The 20,936-nt window shown below is 48.1% G+C and overlaps 1 protein-coding gene across 4 annotated transcripts in view; it reads right to left on the bottom strand.

The window, feature by feature from the left end:
- The window catches only part of DDX31 (DEAD-box helicase 31), a 69,461-nt gene that overhangs the window by 12,680 nt on the left and 35,845 nt on the right, over positions 1 to 20,936 (bottom strand). For 2 of the 4 annotated variants that reach the window (XM_081065937.1, XM_081065935.1), the window contains exons 17-19: positions 16,633 to 16,714; positions 10,407 to 10,518; positions 4,541 to 4,709 (exon numbers count right to left, since the gene is read on the bottom strand). In XM_081065937.1, the coding sequence (XP_080922063.1) occupies positions 4,541 to 4,709; positions 10,407 to 10,518; positions 16,633 to 16,714 (363 nt within the window). Of the gene's footprint in view, positions 1 to 4,540; positions 4,710 to 10,406; positions 10,519 to 14,917; positions 15,146 to 16,632; positions 16,715 to 20,936 lie in introns of those variants that run through there. The other 2 variants (XR_013994413.1, XM_081065936.1) reach the window with 2 other exon arrangements.

Raw genomic sequence — 20,936 nt, forward strand, 5'->3', positions numbered from 1 at the left:
ACACCGACTCCTGCGTGAACCAAAGCCAGACTCCCACAGTCGGCATTTAGGAACAAACGGAGGGGCGAGGGAGCCGGCTCCCGGGGAGGAACCTCTCCAACTAGAATGGTACGCAACATAGTAACTTACTAGTTATTTCACAATTCTCCAACAAGCGAGCGTGAGCGTCCTACACCCACGTGGCAAAGGCCTTCAGAGATGACAAAGGCTCAACAGGGAGATTTGCAAAATCTCACATTTGAACTTCAGCGATTAAGCGCTTGTGATAATTCAGAGGAGAAGTGTGGTGAGTATGACCCCCAGGAGGATGGTTACTTTAGAGAACACACTGTATCTAGAACTTTGGATGTAGCAGAGGCTCCGGAAATGCTCGCTCTGTGGCGTTGGCTGGGTGGTGGTTCTGACGCGGCCAGAGCTCCGGGGAGCCAGCCCCACGCAGCCCTGCGTTACTCACCAGAGCCGGCTGAGAGCTGACCGAGCACACCAGGACTTGGGAAGTATTAAGGGATAAGAGACCGCTCATTTTAGGTGACAAAATCAGGAACTACCAGGGAAGCACTTTCGCTAGGCTGGTTTGAGAAAATTTATACAAATAAAACTGTACTTAAGAATAGCCAACAATTACAATATTTGTTCTTCTACTAATTTTAAAAGGAGGGCTCTGAGAACAGGAGAGCAGAATTACTGAATTCCTGACAAACAAGAAGCTTCTTGATACTAAGACCCTCAGAAGGACCTACGGTGGGAGCAGGGACATACCAGTCTTAGGCAGCTACACGCTGAATCACCTGGAGGAAAATGGTGCTTTTTCTCATGACAGCATGGAATTCATGGGAGACAGGGTGGCAAACAGCAGACTCACTCTTGCATATTATCACAGTAACACCCAGACCGTAAGGCCCGTTCATTTCTTTCTATGTTCCTGAACCATTCTCCAGGGGGTCAGACACATGAGGGACACATGCTCGCTGTCCCTAGGCCGTTCTGCTCACGTGTGTGATGGCCGAGACAGACAGAGGGACAGACAGACACACCCTGGCAAACAAGACAGCTCTGTCCTCTCGTGGCAGACAGTGCTGTGTCTCGGCTTCTCCAGGGCAGACAGACATTCTGGAAGGAATGTTACTTTTGCTTCTCAGGATCTGCTCCGTCTACAGCTTCAAAACCAGACCTTCATTTCACGGGAGGGAAACGAGCGTGCGTGACGGATGCTGCTGAGGGGCCATTCAATATTTTACCAACAGCACCAGCTCGCCGTGTACGGGTGTGTGTAGGTGTTTGGGGTGAGGGGCTGTTCTGACAGGTGTGTGTGTAGGTGTCAGACGAGTTTCTGTGATGATGAATGTATTTCTGTGAGCAGGGGAAGACGTTTAGTGTTCCCATTCTGAACGGAGGAGTGGGGGAGGGCACAGTGAGTAAGACCTCATTTGGGGACACTTTATTTTCTTTTTCTGAAAAGTGGTCAAGGAAAGGCAAAGAGACGAGATAAAAATCCCCTTTGTCATCGCATGGAAATGCCTGCGAGTCCCCTCACCTCACCCACTCTTTCTTCACTTGACCTCCCAGCTACACGCCCTGTCTGCTGTAGGACAGGTGAGGCAAGACTTCAAGCAACAGGCAATGGGTTTGGTTTGCATATATCAGAGGTTTGCAAGTAACACATAATTATTCTAGGCAGCAAACACCATAAAATGGAATGCGGAATAATTTAGAGAACACAGCACTATTATTTTATCCCCCAGACAAAACAGAAGGAACCCATGCTCTTTCTGGCAGATGGATTTCAGCGGAGACGCCTCAGCTCAGAGCCGTCACTGTGGCCACAGCACAAGCCCTGCACTTTGTGGGGTTTAATGGACTTTTCTTTCCAGGCCTCAAAAAGCAGCAACTGGCACTTGCTCGAGCCCTGACTGAGGTGCGGAAAATCTGTCACGTTTTCTCTGCCGCTTCCCCTGACCACAATTATACGGTCCACGTGCAGATTAGCTGCAAAGTCATTCTTCCTCCAGGAGTGACAAGAGTTCCCCAAATGAAAGAAGGTACCTACTGGATCCTTGAGTGCCCGTCTGCGCTAGCAAGGCAGGGGTGGGGTGGGAGGATGTAAGGAGTGTGGGGAGAAATGCCTTCAAAAGAAGGGCATCACAACGGAAAAAGTAGCTGTAACAGAGTGGTGACATGGCAAGAACAGAGAGCGGCATTGTCACGGCAGAGTAATCCTGTGACACAGTGCTGTCACTCACCGCCGGCTCCCTGCTGTGCCAGCCAGACATCAAAGGCTGCCCCATACCATCTTACATGCTCTTTCCCGGCTAATCAGCCCATTCTTCCCTAAATAAAGCCCTGTTAAATCCCGGCTCACAGGGGCACGGTCGTCCTGGTACCCATCTGCTAGGAGGGGCTGCAGAAGCAGGAGGCGGTGGCTCGCTCTCTCCCTAGCGGCTTCTCAAGGTAAGGACAATGCTGGCTCCGAGTCCCCCTCCCAACTGCCTCCCGCTCTGCTTTTCAGGATCTGGATAAGAGTTGAGGAAATCCCAGTCTGAAGGGCTGGTATGTGGACGCACGCTTGCTAATGAAAATCCCAGTCATAAAAAGGTAGATGGTCTGCTAACAATACAATATTGGCATTGTATTTATTTGTGGGGAGAGTGATAAACAAAATGTGTTACTTTGCCAGTAATCACCTGACAGGTATATTCCTACCTTCCCAAGGTGTCACCAAAGAGATGGCGGCAGGATGGTCAGGCTTCCAGATTACTACATCACTCTCAGACATGCCTGCGAGCCTCGGGGTGCTGTCACACACTCAGAATCCACGTTAACATGCACAAGTGTCAGCTACCTCAAATGCGAGAACAGGACCCCAACTCTGCTGCCCTGCAGGCCCCACTCCCGGCACAGCCGTCTCGCCTGGCACAGATCTGAGGCTCTAGCAGAGGGTGGGCAGAGAAGTCTGTGCCTTCAGGTGGGGTATGGGAGCAGGCAGCGCTCAGCACCCTAAACCGCCTCTTCTGGACGCTGCGGAAGAGCAGCACGTGGAGAGACACCTGCCTCACAGAAGCACTGGAGTCCTCTCTCCTCTGTGAGAGCTACTGATAAGAGAAAACAATCAAGCATCTAAAAACTCCAATACTGGAATTAGAATGAGGCAAAATTTTACCCGTGATAAAGGGCCTTGTAGATGTCAAGGCGCTGGATAGATCAGGTTGGACGTTCTAGAATCTTAACTCATCTGTTTCTAGCTCTGTGCTCTGAGGTGCTTCACTTGTATGGCCGTCTAGGGTTCAAAAGGCGTATTTACATGTCATACCTAATTCTGATTCTCAAAACCATCTTGTACATTGCTAAAAACATGGATCTCCTTCTCCTTTTGTAGTTGAGGAAACTGAGGATCTGAGATGTTAAGCAAAAGGAGGTCCAGAGCTCCCGGGCTCACACCAGACTGGGGCTGGAAGTGAAGTCCAAGTCCCACGAGTCCATGACCTACGATCACTTCCCAACGCTGGGCGGCCCTTCTGCCATGGGCACTTCATGCCCGGGGCCTGCGCCCTGACAACGCTGATGATACAACCCACACCTGTGGGGGCCTGAGAACAAGCAGGGACCCTCGTGTGAGACATGAGAAGGGTGTCCTGCCTACAGACTTGCTCTACAGCCGTAACGGATGCGCACGTTTTGGCATCTGTAATTAATATGCAAAAAGGATACACGATGCCAAGTGACTGTAGACACACAGGGTTCTTAGTGCCCAAACATTTGTTCAATGCATCCTTCTTATACACAAGTTGCAAAAGCAATAATGGCATCCACCCCAAAACTCCCTATACAAGCCCCTCTGGGAATCTAAAATACTCCAGTTCCTGCGAGGGGCTGGGCCTAGTACTGAAAGAACACTGTCTTTGAGGAGAGAAAGAAATCTTTCACAAACGTAAACGAGGGACCTTCTGAAATGGTTAAGATGGATGCAGAGCCCAGCATACAACCCACGGCGCCACCCTCCTCACTCTGACTCTCCTCTCACGAGGCCCTCAGGATGGTTCTGAACATGCTTTTAGAGGGAGGGGAAGAGCCTACTGAGCTCGTCAGCACCAAGGACAGCGGCTTCTGCAGGCCGCCCCTCCCATCTCACGGGAAGGAGGGCGTGTGTACAAGGCCCACAGGCTTTCCAGGGTGAAGCTCGTACTGTGGCAAGTCCCGAGTTACGCTATGGTAGGCCGTGATGACAGCCCAACACACTGGTCCTGGTCCTGCTGCTCCAATAATCCCTAACGCATCTGGACCCGATAAGCGACACCACCGAATTTCTGCTGGTCCCCTCAGACACATCGCGATGAGGTGTCTTTTTCCTCCTGTTCCAAGCACGTAGGACATGGGGAGAAGGACAGACACTGTGATCACTTACGACGGAAATCAAGGATGGAGGAGTTTACACTGAGCACACAGCAGATGGGCGTTACCTTCTCCCTGCCGCTAACCTGAGCTGAGCGCACCACACCCATCTGACTTCAGCCATTTGTCACAGGACAAATTCAGCCCACCTTACCTTTGCAGGTTTGTTTTCCTCTTTTTCACAGCCGAGCCACTAAGGTTTTTGGGGGCATCTCTTAGCCCGAAGCTCTTGGCCACATGGCCAAGGTGGAGCGATCGGATGTGGAAGATGTGCTTCAGCTCCCGAGGGTAGGTGGCGTAGGCGCGGAGGAAGGACTGCAGGGCTGGGAGAGAAAGGAGGGGAGGGAGCTGTCAGGGTGGGCTCCCGGAGTGCCAACGCGCCCGGCCTAATGGCTGTTCTGCATGGGCCACCTTGCAGGCAACGATGGCACACACCCAGGACACTACAACACACAGCAACGACCTACATCTATTCCTGGTGTTTTTTCCTATTCCTCAAAAATACCCCTATAGGCCCCAACTGTCACCTGACTAAACCCGCTATAATTTCAGACTTTATGGGTAGCTTGTAATAATCCTAGGGGCAGGGGCTCTGATTTTTTCATTAGTCTCGGGGATGAGCGCAGTACCTGGCATAGGGCAGACATTTGATAAACGCTCGTTGTGTAACTGAATGAAAGAGAGAATGAGAGAAGAAACAAAGACGTGATCGATGTAGGCTATCATTTTCTTATGAAAAATGAAATCGTTAGGAAAAATTTATTTTTCCTTTCTATTAGGAAAAAATTTTCCTGAAGTTTGTTTACTTATGAATAGTTAATACATGCAAATGTCACCCAGTTCCGAAGGCTGTGGTTGGCCTTACGTTCATTATGAATGAGTGACGTTTTATCAATGTTGTGTCCACCGCAAGCCCCACCTCTAGCTCCCGGATCCAGCAGATCCCTGAGGCCAGTTCTTCCTGTCCTCGTGCGAGTTTAAACCCAAATTCATCGCACAGGATGCGGAACTGACTGATACAGTGCTTCTGACCCTTTCAAAGAATGCAGAAAAGACGGAATGAAACAGAATTTTAAAAGCCAAAAGAAAATGATTAAATGTCTAAAGTAGTTTACAACACAGTTCATCCCGAGGACAGCTAACAGTTTAGAGATGTTCGTCAGACATTCTGTCATGAGTTTCAGTCCTATTTTAAAGTTAAGAAAAAGGTCCCTGTTCTAGACCAGGGTGCTGGCCAGAGAGAAGCAGACTCGGTTCCCAGAAGGGTGGCCCTCTGGCACACCTTCACTGGGTGCTCCTTTGAGGAAAGATTTTCCTACAGCTGGTTGCCCTTGAATATCTTGCAGTAACAATGAAAATCAAGTGTCTGCCCTGTTCCCACCCGACAGGGCGGGCGGGCGGGGGCGGGGGGGTTGCTCTGCAAGGCGCCCCCCATCCCCACCACTGCTTACTCTACAGCCACGCCCGGCCGGCTCTTCTAGCTGGCAGCCTGGAGCCCAGCGCAGCAGCGTCTGATGGGAGCGGGCGCTGAGTACCAGCCTCTTACCCTCGCCTGTTGAGCCACTGGACTGCCAAGTTTGCCCACAGCTTAAAGGTAATACTCAGCAGCACCTGGAGATTGGCGTTTATGAACAGTAATAAAAAGTGTCATTTTAGCAGATCAGCTCCTGGAAGGGTCGTGGGAATCCATCAAAGCTCTATTTACTGAGCAAAGTGAACTCCTTTTCCCAATCGATGAGAATTAATAACCCAGGCAACTCCTCGGCACCCCTCTTAAGTCTGTGCTTACTCCCCTTTTTCATAACTGGGGACTGGCTGCGTTTGCATGGAGTATCTTTAACGCTTCAAATGGTCTGTGCTGTTTGGAGGGTTCTGACACTAGGCTTCTAGATGGAGAACTACTCATCCAAGTGCTCAGAGAGGAAAGCTACACAACCACCGTGGCCCGGGAGACCCAGGCCTCTTCCCCTCTCCCCACTTTTACTTCCCCAGCCCCCAACATTTACTCATCTAAGAAACCATGCCAAGCCACGCCAACCAAACTAAGGAATCTGAGCTTTGAAAACGTGTTACCGAGTGCCGGCCAGGCCTCCCGTCCCCCGTCCTCTGAAACGCTCGGCCCCTGCCTTCTGCCTGGTGTGCGCCTCCCTCCCAGTTCCACACCAACCCTGAGAGGCGCGGCTGGAGAGCCTCTGTCCCAGGAGACGTATGTGCCCAACTCACAGCTTTACAGGGATAATGAGTTTGCCAAGAAATGGCAGAAGTGTTTTCTCCCTTGACAACTGGTCAGGCGGCACTTCGCACTTCATATTTTTACTAAACCTCCCTGTCCTCAAGGCTCCTGTCTCATTGGGGACAGCGACAGTTGGTCATCTTCATATCCTCGCCTGGACTCCCATGTTTGGATAATTCAGAGAAGCAGGAATTTCAGAGGCGGCAACAGCTGTTTGTAGGCCCTTCCAAGGGGCAGGAAGTGGCTCGTGTTGGCAGCATCAAGAGTGTGTAGAAGGAATAGGGGCTGTGGGGCCAAGACAAGCGGAAAGTAGAGAAGTAATGAAAGCAGACACTTATTCGGGATGACGGACGAAGCCGCAGCCAGTCAGAGGCAGCACTCCACAGTTCTGATTCCTATTTCAGAGCCAGAAGGCAGATGAATTAAGGGAAATCTATTTTTAATTAGGTTTAAAATTAAAATCGAATTTATTCTTGGGCATCTGATCAGGACGAGCGGTATCTCATGGACGGTGCTTAGGATCGAGGAGGCGGGAAAGAGCAGCGCTCCAGCCTGGAAGGGGTGGGCACCCTCGCTCCTCCCGGCCCCGCCCACCCCAGAGAACACACATCTGTCCACAGTAAAGACAGATGCATCTTCCGACCTGACACAGCAACAGTGACAACTACCCAAAGGAAGCGGGAGAGGAGGTGGCTCGTTAGCATTCTCTTGGAGACAAAGTATTGGGCCCAGGACCCAGCTGCCTCTGATCACACAGAGGGGAGAGGGCGAACTTGTCCCGGGTGGTTGGGGTTTTCTTGACTCTGAGAAGCATCCCTTCCAAACCAGGCATAACTTCTACACGTGTAGCCCCTGCTCTTCGGGAAGGCCTGCCGATAGACAGGCGCAAACCACAAGAGAAGAGGTAATTTGCAGGTAAAGGAGTCTACCTTCTGAAATCTCTGTTCAGGAGTTTGGAGTTCAAACTTATGCTACCACAATTTTTACCACTTAAATATCTCACTAAACAGATGCGAGAAATGAGAGAAAAGGGGGGATAGCTGCTTCTGGAAACTGACAACAATTAAGTGCTGGTTATTAACAACGACTGGATCAGAAAATGCAAAAGGAAAACAAAGGTATACTTGGCCCAGTTTCCAACCAGTTTTCTGCCATGAAGGCAAAACCCAGCTGCTTTGTTAATTATTCATGAGGTGAGTTCTGAACTGGCATAAAAAGGAGGCAAGTCAGTAGTGGGAAATTTGCATATGCAAAAGACTGAAATGCAAAAGATACTATCAACTTATGGAGTGTGCTAGGTGTCCCCAAGTTGTAAATCCAACACATTTACAGTGGCGATTATGTGTATACTCCCCACAAACCCCCGGAACCCATAATCCTAAGTCATAGGAAAGAAATGAATAGCAAAGGGCTTTTATGTCTGAAGCTGGTGACCGAGACCTACTGCAGACAGTTTGTCCCAGGCCATCACCACTCTGGTGTGGAAATCAATTAGCAGACAAGAACAATGATACATTTATTTCCTTCTTGGTGTGAAATTGTAGGGGAGTGGCACCACTCCAATATCCTTTAACAAGAAGACAAGTACCTCTGCTCCTTCATTGGTATTAACAAGTTCAATGGTAATGATCAAAGAAAACAAAAAACCACATTCTCTAAGGATTAGTTACTGTAACTTAGTAGTAATTACAACATGGAAAATACCTCTGGCACCAAAAGAGGGTGGTGGGAGTTTATTTGCTTCCATCGCAACTTTGTTATTATCCTGAAATCTGCAACACAACACCTAGTTATGTATCCACTGCAAGCTGAGTCTGCCCAACTTTCAGTAAATGACCAGACTCTGAAAAGTGACACTGTGACAAATATTCTATTGCTATTGAGACATGTTCCAGCACTTCTCTAAAGACAGGGCCTTAGGGAAACCCTTAAGAACCGCTGAATTCACTTTAGGGAGATGCTAGGATATTATTTAGACTATTATCAGATCCCAGTCTAGAAGGACCCACACGCATTATGTATTATCGGTCATGGGCAAATACTGGGACTTTATCTTTCACCTGTGCAGTTCTGACATGTTCCGGGGTTACGGCAACAAACAAGGACTGCTTTTGTCGAGTGCTAAAGTAGACAACAGGCACTCAGAAGTACTGGCTCACTGACCTGTGTTTATCATCTATATTCTGATGACCACGACTGCCCCATAACCAGCCCCCCAGCTTTCACCCTGCCCCCGAGTCTGTTCTCACACAGCAGCCAGGAGATCTCTTCAAGCCTCCGTCAGACCACATACATCTTGCTCCAAGCCCTCCAACAGCCCCCATTTCACTCAGGGTTACCCCAAGGCATCGCAACCGCCTCCAAACCCAACGTGACCTGATGTGATCTGTCTCTGCCGACCACCCCCTTCCGACCATGTTGCCTTCCGAGCTCCTCTGCACCTCTCTGTTCCCTCACCTGGAATGCCCTCTGGCAGAGGCAAGTGCCTGATCCCTCTTTGGGTTCTTCCTCAGGTGTCACCTCCACAACAGGGCTCACTCTGACCCCATCTTTCAAATGCACTCTGCCCGTCACCCACTTCATCTCCCTGATGCTGCTCTATTTTTTCACAGTTCTGATCACCTTTTAACAGGTCAGTTTATGTATAATTTATTTATTATGCTTATTATGCTCATGGTCTGCCCTGCGACTAGAATGTTAGGAAGGTGAGGATTTTTAGCTGTTTTGATGTATCCCATCACCTAGGACAGTGCCCAACTCAACACACATTTGTTAAATAATTTTTTTAAAAAAATTTGATTCATAAAAAGAAAAAAAGGATGTTACAGTGTTCAGACACAGTAAGCCCTCATTTAATGTCATGGAAAGGTTCTGTGACTTTAAGCGAAACATGTAACAGAAACAGTTTTACCACAGGCTCACTGATGGCAACAAGAGTGAAGTTCCTGCGGCATCTCATTCATGAAATGAAATGATGTTATAATGAAATGATGTTGAACAAAATGATGTTCTTTGAGGACCGGGTGCATTGGTAACCCAGCCAAGCATTCTTCTCAAAATGGCAGGTACCGATCAATAAGAATGGCGGCTGTCCCCACGTGGAGGAAGCCTCGTTAGCACGCACGAGACAGTCACTAGCCAGCACACAACACGGTCCACGATAAAAGCCATCCAGCTGCCCGAAGCCCTGCCCTCCACGCTCTGCTCCGTGCTTGCAGTAAACGGCTGAGTCCACAGCTAATGCTTGCTGATCCCAGGAGACAATTTATCTTATAAAGGGTCTGAATATTAAACGAGAACCTAACTCTTTTGTAAACGCCCTAGGAATTGGGTTCTTGGCCTGTGGCCCTTCCTCAGCACTGTTCTCCTTTTCCTTTGTAATTTCCAACTGCTGAGGTCTAATATTGCCAGCCCTTACCCTCATCTCTAATCTTCATCTCTACAACTATTTCTCCTGACACGCCATATCTCTTCTATCCAGTGTTCAAAGAAAGAGGAGAGCAGATCCCCAAGATCCGAGCTGCTGGGTCAAAGCTCTAGTCTGACATAAGCCAAGATAAAGCCTCATTTGTGCAAAACACGCAGAAGAATGAAATTAACATTTAATATCACTTGACAGCCTCCTGTGCCTGCTTCCAAACCCCGCAGAATTAGTGAGCTTGAAGGCTTCTGCTGGTGAGCAGAGACCCCTGGTTGGCCTCTCAACCCATGAGGGGGTGTTGGTGGAGGTGAGAGTGACGCTCTGTGCTGGGCTATCCATCCACAATCATCTAAGAAATTGACCGACCTTTCTTTGCCCAGGAGACCCTCCTCTCACTGGAGTGCACGGAATCTTCAAATATCGTCTGCAAGACCGTGGCTCGCTCTCGGATTTCCTGGGGGCCAACGGTACGGGATTTCTGGGAGGGTGATGGAAGGATTAAAGGACAGACAGAGTCAGAGTCAGGAATAATGAAGCAGTTTATAATAGATTTAATAACAGTAAAATCACACAGTAACCACCTAGGGGCCAACAGGGTAATCCTCTCAATATTACTCGGGGAAAAAAAGGGAGCTGTAAAGATATGGAAGTCAAGCAAAGATGAGGATGGCTTTGTGAGGGAGCCGACCAGGTCTGTTTATTTATTTACTTATTTACTTACTTTTCTTCTTTGCCTCTTACCACTCACGTTCAAAATGAAAGTTCACTGGAGACACTTTGGAATTTTCTAAGTCCAATTCAGGCATTTAAAACATCACTGAACCTAAGCTGTTTTCAAATGACTTGTATCTCCACTTAGGCCTTAAATCTTCTCCCTTCCCTTACACTCGTCAATGGAAGGCTGGCAGTTCGCTTTAAGAGCCTCCCACAGTGACCTGCCGAAAATCCAGCCTACCCTTGAATTTCAGAGCATGCTTCCTGATTCCTAGGGAGGTTCAGACTTTTAAGTGTTTCAGGTTCCTTCTTTTGGCCCAGAACCACTGTGCTGAGCTCCCAGGAACCTATTGAGAAGTTGGCTGTTCCCGCAAACCACATTCAAAGACGACTGCCTGGGTCTGTGCGCCAAACCGCCCCTAAGAGGTAACATCCGTACGCACTGAAAGACCCTACAGATGGGAAATGCTAATAGAAGGAAAAATTATTTTCTTTTCATCCTTGAACAATCTCAGAGGAAAGACTTCTTTCTTTATATCCCCCTAAAAACGAGTGGTTTTTGTTTCCTGTATCTTAAAATAAACATGAATGCTTTCTATTGAATGTGAACCTTAGATGCAAAAGAACACAGATTCTCCAACCCAATTTGGCTAATATGGTGACTCTTTGAATGGTGCTATTAAGCCTCTGGTCCCCCACCCCCAATGTAAGTCACCAGGAAAAACACCAGTGGGGCCCAGTTCATGCTTCTTTTAACCCCTGCAGAGAATGGGGTGCACACCCCGTGTGGCTGGCTGTAGCTGACCTAGACGGTCTCTTTCACTTTTAAAGCTGCCAGAGGAAGAACAAAGGGGAGAGAAGAAAAAGCTTCAATCTTCAGATCGACATTCATCTCTATATTAACAGAGACTTAACAACCTGGAAATGTTTTGAGTTTAGTCAAATCATTCCTGCTACCTGTTTGGCTGACGACAGCCTAGCTGATTTCACAGTACATGGTTCCCCTAAGGGTTTTATCCACTCAAATGTCAAGAGAAACGTCACTCAGGAGCTGTGTTACGAAAGTGGACATTTGCTATTGTCATTAACAAGGATTTTTTTTTTTTACCCTCTTAACTGATGTGAAATGCAAACTTTTTTTTGCTGCCCTCCTTTCGTTAAGCCACCTCAGCAGCGCAACTGTCACCTTCCTTGCGGGTTTTTTTTTTTTTTAATATGAATGTGAAATTAGCGAGAATGCCCTTTCCCCTGGCGGACAGAATCCTCTGTTATTAAAAAGTAAAGCACTTTAATAATGAAAACTTTTTCCTCTTTTTCCTGTGTTTTAACTGTTTAAAATTAATGAGAAGGGCAGAATGGTTGTCAAAGCGATATTGAAAGCCGGGCAGCCAGGACCGAATAAGCACAAAAATCCCTCTAGAGTGTTAAATAAACAGCGCTCCAGCCCTCTCGAATCCCTCTGTTGGTTATTGTATACATTCTGTAACAGCTCTCAGAATAGATCTGAGAGCCAGGGAGGCAGAGAGGTTTCAGAATTCCAATAAAGGCCTCAAATTAAAGACAGCCTGGTGCGAATTCCAGGAGAAAATTAAAGAGACCTCAAGCTTAAGTGACAGGTGACTTGCTTCTGTGTCACAACTGTCAGGGGATTTAGTGATAATATGGCAATATATTACAAAGGGCTTTTCTTATTCCCCCCTTTAGGTTTCAAAATGAGGCATCTTTTCTTCCCCACCAAAAAAAAAAAAATTACATATACACACATACACATATATAAAATGTGAGTGTGTATGCAAGTGAAATATGTAGGAAAAGGCGTTAAAACTAAGTCCACACGTTTCAAATGATGAGGTCTGTTTTAGTAAACTATGGGGAAAAGTTAATGGCAGAAAACATAATATACTTAGGAAAAAGCATGCCTGATTCCCCCCATCCCTGTTTCCAGAAATACTTTATTTTAAAATTGCCCCTCTGGAGAACGAATGAGGTCTTTTTCAGTTGTCTTCTAGGGAGGACAGTCTAAATTTAAACTGAAGACAGAGGGGGCAGAGGGAGGCAGCACCAGCTCAGCCCCAGACAGGTGATCTGCTCCCATAATGAGCGCGGGTCAGGCCCCGGAGGGCATGTGAGCCCCCACAGGACTGGCTCTCCCACCCTCCAAGACACACAGATCCAGGACTGGTTAATGAAGCCAACTCGCAACTAGTGGACCACGGGTAGTTGAGGAAAATACATTTCCAATGGTCTGTACGCACTCGAGACCCTTTGTCCATGAGACCCTCCTGATCTTGGAGTGAACAGACGATCAGAAAGAACTAAGCAAGGGGCCAGTGGTCCTATTTTAATGTGAACAGTTCACAAAGCCCGTGATGGCTTTTTGTTAGGATACCTCTACAGATACACTTTATAGGACAAAAGAACTTACAGGAAAAACACATTTGGATGTGTGTGTACTCTGAAGATAAAAATTTCACACCTATCAAGAAGCAACAGATGAGTTTAAGATAACTACCACGGATTGTTTTTGTTGTAAAAAGTTTTAAGTGGTAGCAGTGGTGGGAGAGTGGCTTTTTTTAGGGGGGAAACGTGTCTTTTAACGTATTTTAAGACTAAATGGGAGGATTTTGTTTTAATCACTTTCTTGCTGAGTCTTCCCCCCACAGTACCTACAACCTTCTGAGTGCTTTCCAGTAAAGTTGAAAGATCAAATGTATTCTCTTTGTAGGTGGGTGAACACTCACACACCCAGGCGTAGCTATATATATTTTATATACCTAAATATGAAATATACATTTTACAGATGCTTCACTAGCTTGCTTTCTGTTCACAGAAGCCCCAAAGTGTCTGAGCCAAAGAGACATTTACAATGGATTCAGGCCAGCTGGGTGAGGAGGGGCATTATAAGGAGCCTCTCAAGTGTAGGAGCCCCAGCTTCTGAGCCCCCCACTTATCCGCCTGCACTGGACAGCTGCCCGAGCTGGGAGCAGCAAATAAGACACACTGCACTTCTGAGGGGAAACGAAACCAAAAGCTGCACCCAGCACCCACTTATTCCTTCCAGCATTCACATGCACCACACACAAAATACTCTCGGGCTGATTCTGTCTGTGATTGTTAGTCATGTTCTCAATTTCGTTTAGTTGCTCTGTGTCCTTTGCATTCAAGTTCAATTTGGTCAAAACAAGTCAGGTTTTCATCAACATGACATCTAGAAGCTAGTATGATGAATGGTTTTCTAAGTTAACCAGATGCTTTGGTGTCAGTGAATGCCCATCCTGGCTTAGCATTTCTTCTTTTTAAAAACAAAGATAATCACACCTTAGGAATATCAAAACATTCCATTCATTCCTCCCCATCCAGGCGGGAGCTCCGGGCTGAGGGGCTGAGGGGCTGAGGGGAACTTACGGGGCCCAGAAGCGTGCAGAGTGCGTTCTGCCTCGTTTTACTTAAACCCCACGGTCACCCTACAAGATGGGAGACTCTTGCTCTCCACGTTTCACAGGTGGGAAAGCTGTGACCGCCGGGAGGAGATAACCTGTCCCCAGTGCAGAACTACTGGCTGTGAAGCAAGGACTCCCACCCACGTCTGACTGACCCAGGGCCTGGCTCCTCGGCTCAGCAAGACTTCTGGGCTGGCCTTGAGCCCAGGTGAAGGCTTAAGGACAGGCACTGCAAGACCACAGCGGGGGGCTGTTACAGAACAGCTGTGGCTTGCTTCCGAAGGAGCAGAGGGAACTGTGGCAGCTCTGCTCCTTCTCTGGAGCCTGTCCCTCACGAGGGCATCCAGGCCTAGCCCCCTCTTCCCCAGAGATGTGCAGATGCCCACGAAGCCCCGCTCCCAGGACAGACTGATTTGGGCTCATGGGATAAACACCAGCGCCTAAGCTGGTCCCAGAAGCAGTGTAAGTAAAGACTAGATTTGATCAAACCTTTTCTGTCTCATGTTGCAATTTTACCGCTTGTTCTTATTTCTGGAGAGCAGGCAGACGCTAACGTTCCACTCACGGTGACACAGCAAGAGGCACTGGGCTACGTGTCACTGAGTCTGGCCTTTCATTCCACACCTGCTATTCACTGATGTGATAACAATAATGATTAATAATAATAGCAGTAACATGCCTCGTGGGACCCGTGTTGGGGCTTTCAGGTTATTTCTTACTCACTCTTCCAGTGTCCTTAGGAGAATACGATTAGTATCTCAATTTTACACATGAAGAAACTGAGGCTTAGGAAGGTCTAGGACTGGCCCAAGGCCACACAGCTAGGAAGTGAGGGCAGGAGTCTGACTCTGAGGCCACGCTCATAACCCTCCTGTTCCACAGGCCCCTCAGACAGGTCCCCAGGTGCCTCTGCTTACGCCACACAGCTCTCCTGGGGCCATAATGAAGTATCTGTGGGAACATTAGAAAAACAAGTCTCACTAGAATTTGCAATGATTTCAGAAGAACAGAGGTGGGCCAGGCCCAGCAAGTGTCTGCTTGGCTATAGGCCAGTTCCCTTGACCACAAACTGTTAACAGGGGAGGGCCCAAAGCCTAATGCGGCTGGGCTGTGTTATATGAAACATGGCTTCAAATAATTTGTTGATCAATTGAGTCTTCAATCACTCTTACTCACGGGGAACTTTGTGTGGTACCCCTTATTGACCAACCTTCTCCGCTATGAAAAGGGCTAATGTTACCCAATGTAAAAAGCAAGTTCGTTGTTTTCTTGGCTTAGGTACCACTAACGGAGGAATGTGGGCACACAGTGACGCATGCGTGTCTGCAGGTAGACGGCCTGCGTTCACGTCCCAGGAGGAGTGCCAATTACTGGTGGGCCCGGTGCAGGTTCCTGCAGCTCTGCAGCCTAAGTGGCCTCACCTATAAAGTGGGACTATAATGTGTAGCCTATGGGGTGGCTGAAAGGATCCCACAGGACCGAGCGCGTGAAGAGTTCAGCACAGTCCCGGGGCCGGAACACACACAGAAGCGATAAATGCCGTGATTGTTTTATTTTCCTCGCCTTTTCTTAGATCAACTTCCTTACGTGCTCTCTGGAACAAGAGAACCTAAGTTAGGGTCAGCCAAACTGAATCCCTGCCTCGGGGAGAATATCGATCCAAATAAAGACACATCCTAACGGGTAAAAGAACCTCTTCAGCTTCATCTATTTGGCTCTGATTTTCCAGTCTATCCTCAGGCAGACAAAACAAATGTAAAATATTCAAATAATTAATATTTCATAGACAAAATTACAGACAGCCACATCTCGCACACACGTGCTTGTGACACACTGAGCAGTGTGTTCGAGTGGGGTGAGGAGACGACTGCCTAGCAGGAAGAATGGCCCAGAAAAGCAGCAGCAAAGGGCGCTCAGTGCTGTCTGCTTGGGCTTTCCATGGCGAACCGCACGGGTCATGAAAATTCTTCTTCTTAATGACCTCAGCTTTCCCCTCCCTCTATGTACACGTTCACAAATGGATGGATTGAGGGTGCCTGAAGAGGGATGCAGAGACACTGCTTTTTCCCATGCTGCCTTGGGTGGCCGGACTAGTCAGTTGTTCTTGGTGACAATGTGGAGAGGGACGACCAGGGGGGAGCCCAGGACACGACCTCCGACGCACTCTGGCCTAGGTGAGTCAGCCCTCCACTTTGGGAAGCCTGCCACTGCCTGGCCGACGTCCAGGGTGGGCCGCAGCCTAGTGGACGAGACCAGCAAACACACACAAGCAGAGGCGAGAAAACACATAGTCTGATTTGGCGTCATCCCATGCTCGTGGTCCTCCGACACGTTTAACCTGACGGAGGTAGTAACTATCCTAACAAAATCTCCACGACCCCAAATCAAGCAGGAAGCCTCGTCTGCTAGCAGCAAGTACGATAAGTATTAAAACTCACCTGGTGTCCCCATCGTCTCCCTTTAAAACAATCATCCTTTGTCAGAACAGACAGAATATCTTCCATCTTAATCTCAGAAACGCTGTAAAAGGAAGGGCAGAGCAAAGTAAACTTTTCATTCTTCCAAAAACATCCAGACTCTTGAAGCATAAAACTGGCCTATTCTCAAACTAGATATAAAGTAGAAGCTACACTTACATAGGAAAGAGAATGTTTTCCTAAACCGCTAGGAATTTGGAAGGAAGGGGACCTCTGTAGTATTACAGGGACAGATGGAGTAATATTCCCAACATTTTCCTTCCTCCCTGATGCATTTTAAATGGGCTCCATTTGGAATTTCCTTTAGAGGGATCATGTCATTTTGTCTTAATAAATCTTGAATACTAAGTAAGTAGGCCTGCTTACTGGTACAGTACCTTGACCAGAGCAGATGATGATGAAATAAAAACCATTTCAGATAGTCCCTTTCATTTCATACTAAAAATAGAAAGGGGGCTAAAGATCCTTAACTGCTGGGGTAAACAGTTAAGGAACTGTATGGTGAACACGTGACCAACACGGGCTGACTACAGCACCAAAACTCTCCTCCAACCTACCCTGATGGACCTTCATAACTCTTGTCTATTAATTATTAAGGGGTGAGGACCAAATGCTCTCTGATGAGTCTGGAGCTACGTGCAAATGGCTTAACGTAGAATTCAGGCTTCTGTCATGACCAGGAGCCATTGGGGCCAGAACAGAACCGCCCAAACTGCCTAGCAGTGGAGTCTGCGAAGCGTACACTTCACCACTGTTCTGAGGCCACCGCATTAGAAGGCGGGCAGTGCATGCAGAACCATGCGTCAGAGACCAAGGAAACAGGGGTGGCGGAAAACATACTTCCAGGGAGAAAGGAAAAGGGAAGGAGGAGTTCTGGGGGGAGAAAAACAGATCATCAAAAGATAAATGATTTCCCTGTATGTTGTTGTTTCTTTCAAAATGTAACAGCAAATTAAAACATGAATGGCAACCTCTTCTGTGGGAGAAGACGATTCTCCCCCTTTCCCCTAAAGGTTACTCTGACAAAGCTGTGAATGAAAATGTCATGTCTCTGACAGCTATTTACCTGAAATGTGTCACTGCTTCCCTCAACACCCCCAGCCCCCACCCCTCAACATTTTTCCTCTGCTGCAGCTTGCAGCCCTACGGATGCATGAAATCTTTTTACAGCAGGAAGAGTCAAGCAGGGAAGGAAGAGTATGTACCGAGAGGGTGGGAGTTGGGGGATAATGATCATATTTCATGGCAAATCTATTTTTCACTGAGAGAGAAATGTTATGGCTATTGAATTTGCCTCTTATTTATGCCTGGATATCTGAGGGAAGGTGAAAACACAGCTCAAGCCTAGCTTTTTCTTTGTCTATCTGACTTGCCACTGTTCATCACTTATTTTCCTGAGAAAAATAAAGGAGCAATACAAAAGTCAAAGAAACGTAAGAACTTGGGGTCAAATCTTGAAGCAGGGAGAAAGGAAAAGGAATGATGCCATTCCCCGTCAAAGACACAAAGAACTAAGTATGCCACCGGTAGGCAGGTTTTCTCCAACGTGTGGGCATGTGGACAGTGCAGACAGAGCCCTGCTGGTGGGGTGTGCGCTGTGTGTCCGTTTGACAGTGCCGGGAGGCCACTCACCCTAAGTGAACGGGAGCTGAGGGGGAACTGCGTGATTTACAGTTTAAAAGGGCCTTCCTCCTATTGCTTCTGAGGAACAAAGCAAACCCACTCTGCTTATTTATGGTTCTATCAACAGATCTGAATCAGCCCTCCTTACTATGGAAAGAGCTAGATAAAGAAAGAAATCCAGGGACCTGTCTTATGCTTGATCTAAGAAACACAGGTTTTGATGAAGCATTTACATTTTAATAAACCAATAATGACTTTCATTGGAAATACATTCAAAGGAGACGTGGGGAAAGTTAAGAAGTCAGCAAACACAAAGCTGTCAAAAGGAAGTAGGGATGAAGTTCTGAGCGTTTAGGCGGATGGACGAGGTCGCAAGGCCCAGGGCACCTGCCTCTTGCCCTGTCCGCTAAGTTAAATTGTCAGGGCGAGTTCCACAGTGCAGAGTGTGAAGGTAAGTGGCAATCTGTTGCAACGGCCCTTCCTGCCGAGAGTGCCAACCTGCCTTCCTGAATCTTCTCCGTAATTCATCAGCCATCCCAGCATCCCGCTGCCTGGCTCTCTGGTTCTTAGGCACAAAACATACATTTCTTCCTCTTTTTTAAAAAAATACTTAGTACCTTTCAGATTCCAAAACTGCTTCTTCCCACAGAATGCTCTGCCATTAGTTCTTACGAGGTTTCACTTCATTTGGTATTGAGTCAAAGAACAGTTTATATGTGGATATTCAACATGCGGCCCGTGCTCACACAGAAAGCAGGAAGTATGGCCTGGCTATACCGTAACTTAGATCTGGATTTATTTAGGCTGATTACACCCAGCCCAGAAAGCAGTGTGGTTCAGGCACAGGCACTTCAATAGGTGAATTTTCAGGGCAGAAACCAGCGAGGCTCAACTCCTACGGACTGTGTCCCCCGTGCACGTTTATACCGCCTGCGACGTGCTCTCCACCAAAGGCCACACCCCTTCCCTCTCGGGATCCGTCTTCATCCTTCTGAACTTCCTCTCCAAGTCCGAGTCTCTGGCATCGGTTATCTCCTGAATGTGTGCGCTAGGGTGGACTTTCCACGAAGGCTGCTGGCACATTCTTTTTCCAGATGAGACCATATGTTTCACATCTTTAAAACACACGTGGCTCAATGATAATTCGTGTTGTTGCTAATTACTATTTTCCCTTTTCGATTGTGGTGACATTTGAACCTGTCATAGCAATCAATGTGCGTGCGTTTAAGAAACAGGAGGCAGAGAGGGACAGCGGCACGACGGCTCGGTGCCGGATGCTTCTCATTCGACGTCTTCACTGTCAGCACTCATTTTCCTGAGATCATGTCACCGTGAACGAGCATGGGAGAGTATTCGGAGAGCTGCAGCTAGGAAGGATCCTGAGAATGTGCCTCTGCAGGTGTAGAATGGAAGGAGAAGCGGCCGTGCTTGCACGAGAGGCTGCTAAGGTCTAGTGACTGCATGGTCTGTGCAGAATGGGAACACACAATTCTGAACACTTTCCACAGCTGGACAAATTCCTGTGCCAGAGGAAAAGGGCTACAGCGTTGTGACGGGGCCCTACCCTGTGAGAATGGGGTGGGGAACACAGGGGGATGGGTTATGCCCATGGGTTTTTGTTTCAACCCCCTGGTATTTCTAAAGAACTGCCCGGTCGGGTGCCGAGTGGCAGCCTAAACATTGTCAGGGTCGCAAAGATGAGGACCAGCTGGCCTCCAGCCCCAGGGCACCGCATCCAGCTGGAGATGAAGCTCTTGGTGAAAAGCGATGGATTGATCCACGTGACATTTCTCTCATAAGTGAGATAACATATGCACATCTTCCTGAGACAGATAAAAACTACTCTTCCAACTGAAAAGCTGCGTTAAGATGAGCTATACTAAGAGGAAAGTGACAACCACCCCCATTTGAGCTCACTTGGAACTATTACCGGATGTATGAGGAGGGGCTCCCCGCCTCCCTGACACTGATGAGGTCAGGCCCACTTTCTGAATACGCCAGTCCCTGAAAGTTCACACCAGCAACCCTGAGAGAGTGTGGAGCAGGTGGCAGGGAGAGCTCTGTCCCCAGTGGGGACGGCCACATACATCTCTCCAAGGGGGCGCCCTACACGTGGTCCTATGGTCCCCGAGACCAGGTGCAGATGCAGAACGCAATCATTTTCCCAGCTCTGTACTTTAGGGTTTGTAGTATCACTGGATGCTTTACAAAAGCATAGGCCACGAGAAGCACCAAGGAACGAGCCCGTCCCGTTCGGCCACGCAGCTGAGCTCGGCATCAGCCCCACAGGCTCGAGTCTCAGTGGCACTCGAGCAGCCACTGCTGCTTCCGTGCGCGGCGTGCATTGTGTCCCTCCATCTTGGGCAGACACGCGGCAATTCCTGTGCCTCCAAAAACGCTGTACACATCGCTGTACTATGTCCAAGCAGAAGAAATTATTGAAAGAATTCTTGAAAAATGGCCTCCCTTTAGAAGCCACTTATTAGAGCTTGTTACTTCAGGAGGCAGAGATTTTATGGAAGACATGACAAAAGAAAGTCACATCTGCGGCCCTGTGACTTCTTTCTGTTCTCATTATAATCACTCCCGGCCAGGTCGAGGCGTTGCTCTCTCTCTTTCTAAGGGAGGTCAGGGTTTGATGG

The sequence above is a fragment of the Rhinolophus hipposideros genome (genome assembly GCF_964194185.1).
Source record: "Rhinolophus hipposideros genome assembly, chromosome: 11".
Taxonomy (NCBI): domain Eukaryota; kingdom Metazoa; phylum Chordata; class Mammalia; order Chiroptera; family Rhinolophidae; genus Rhinolophus; species Rhinolophus hipposideros.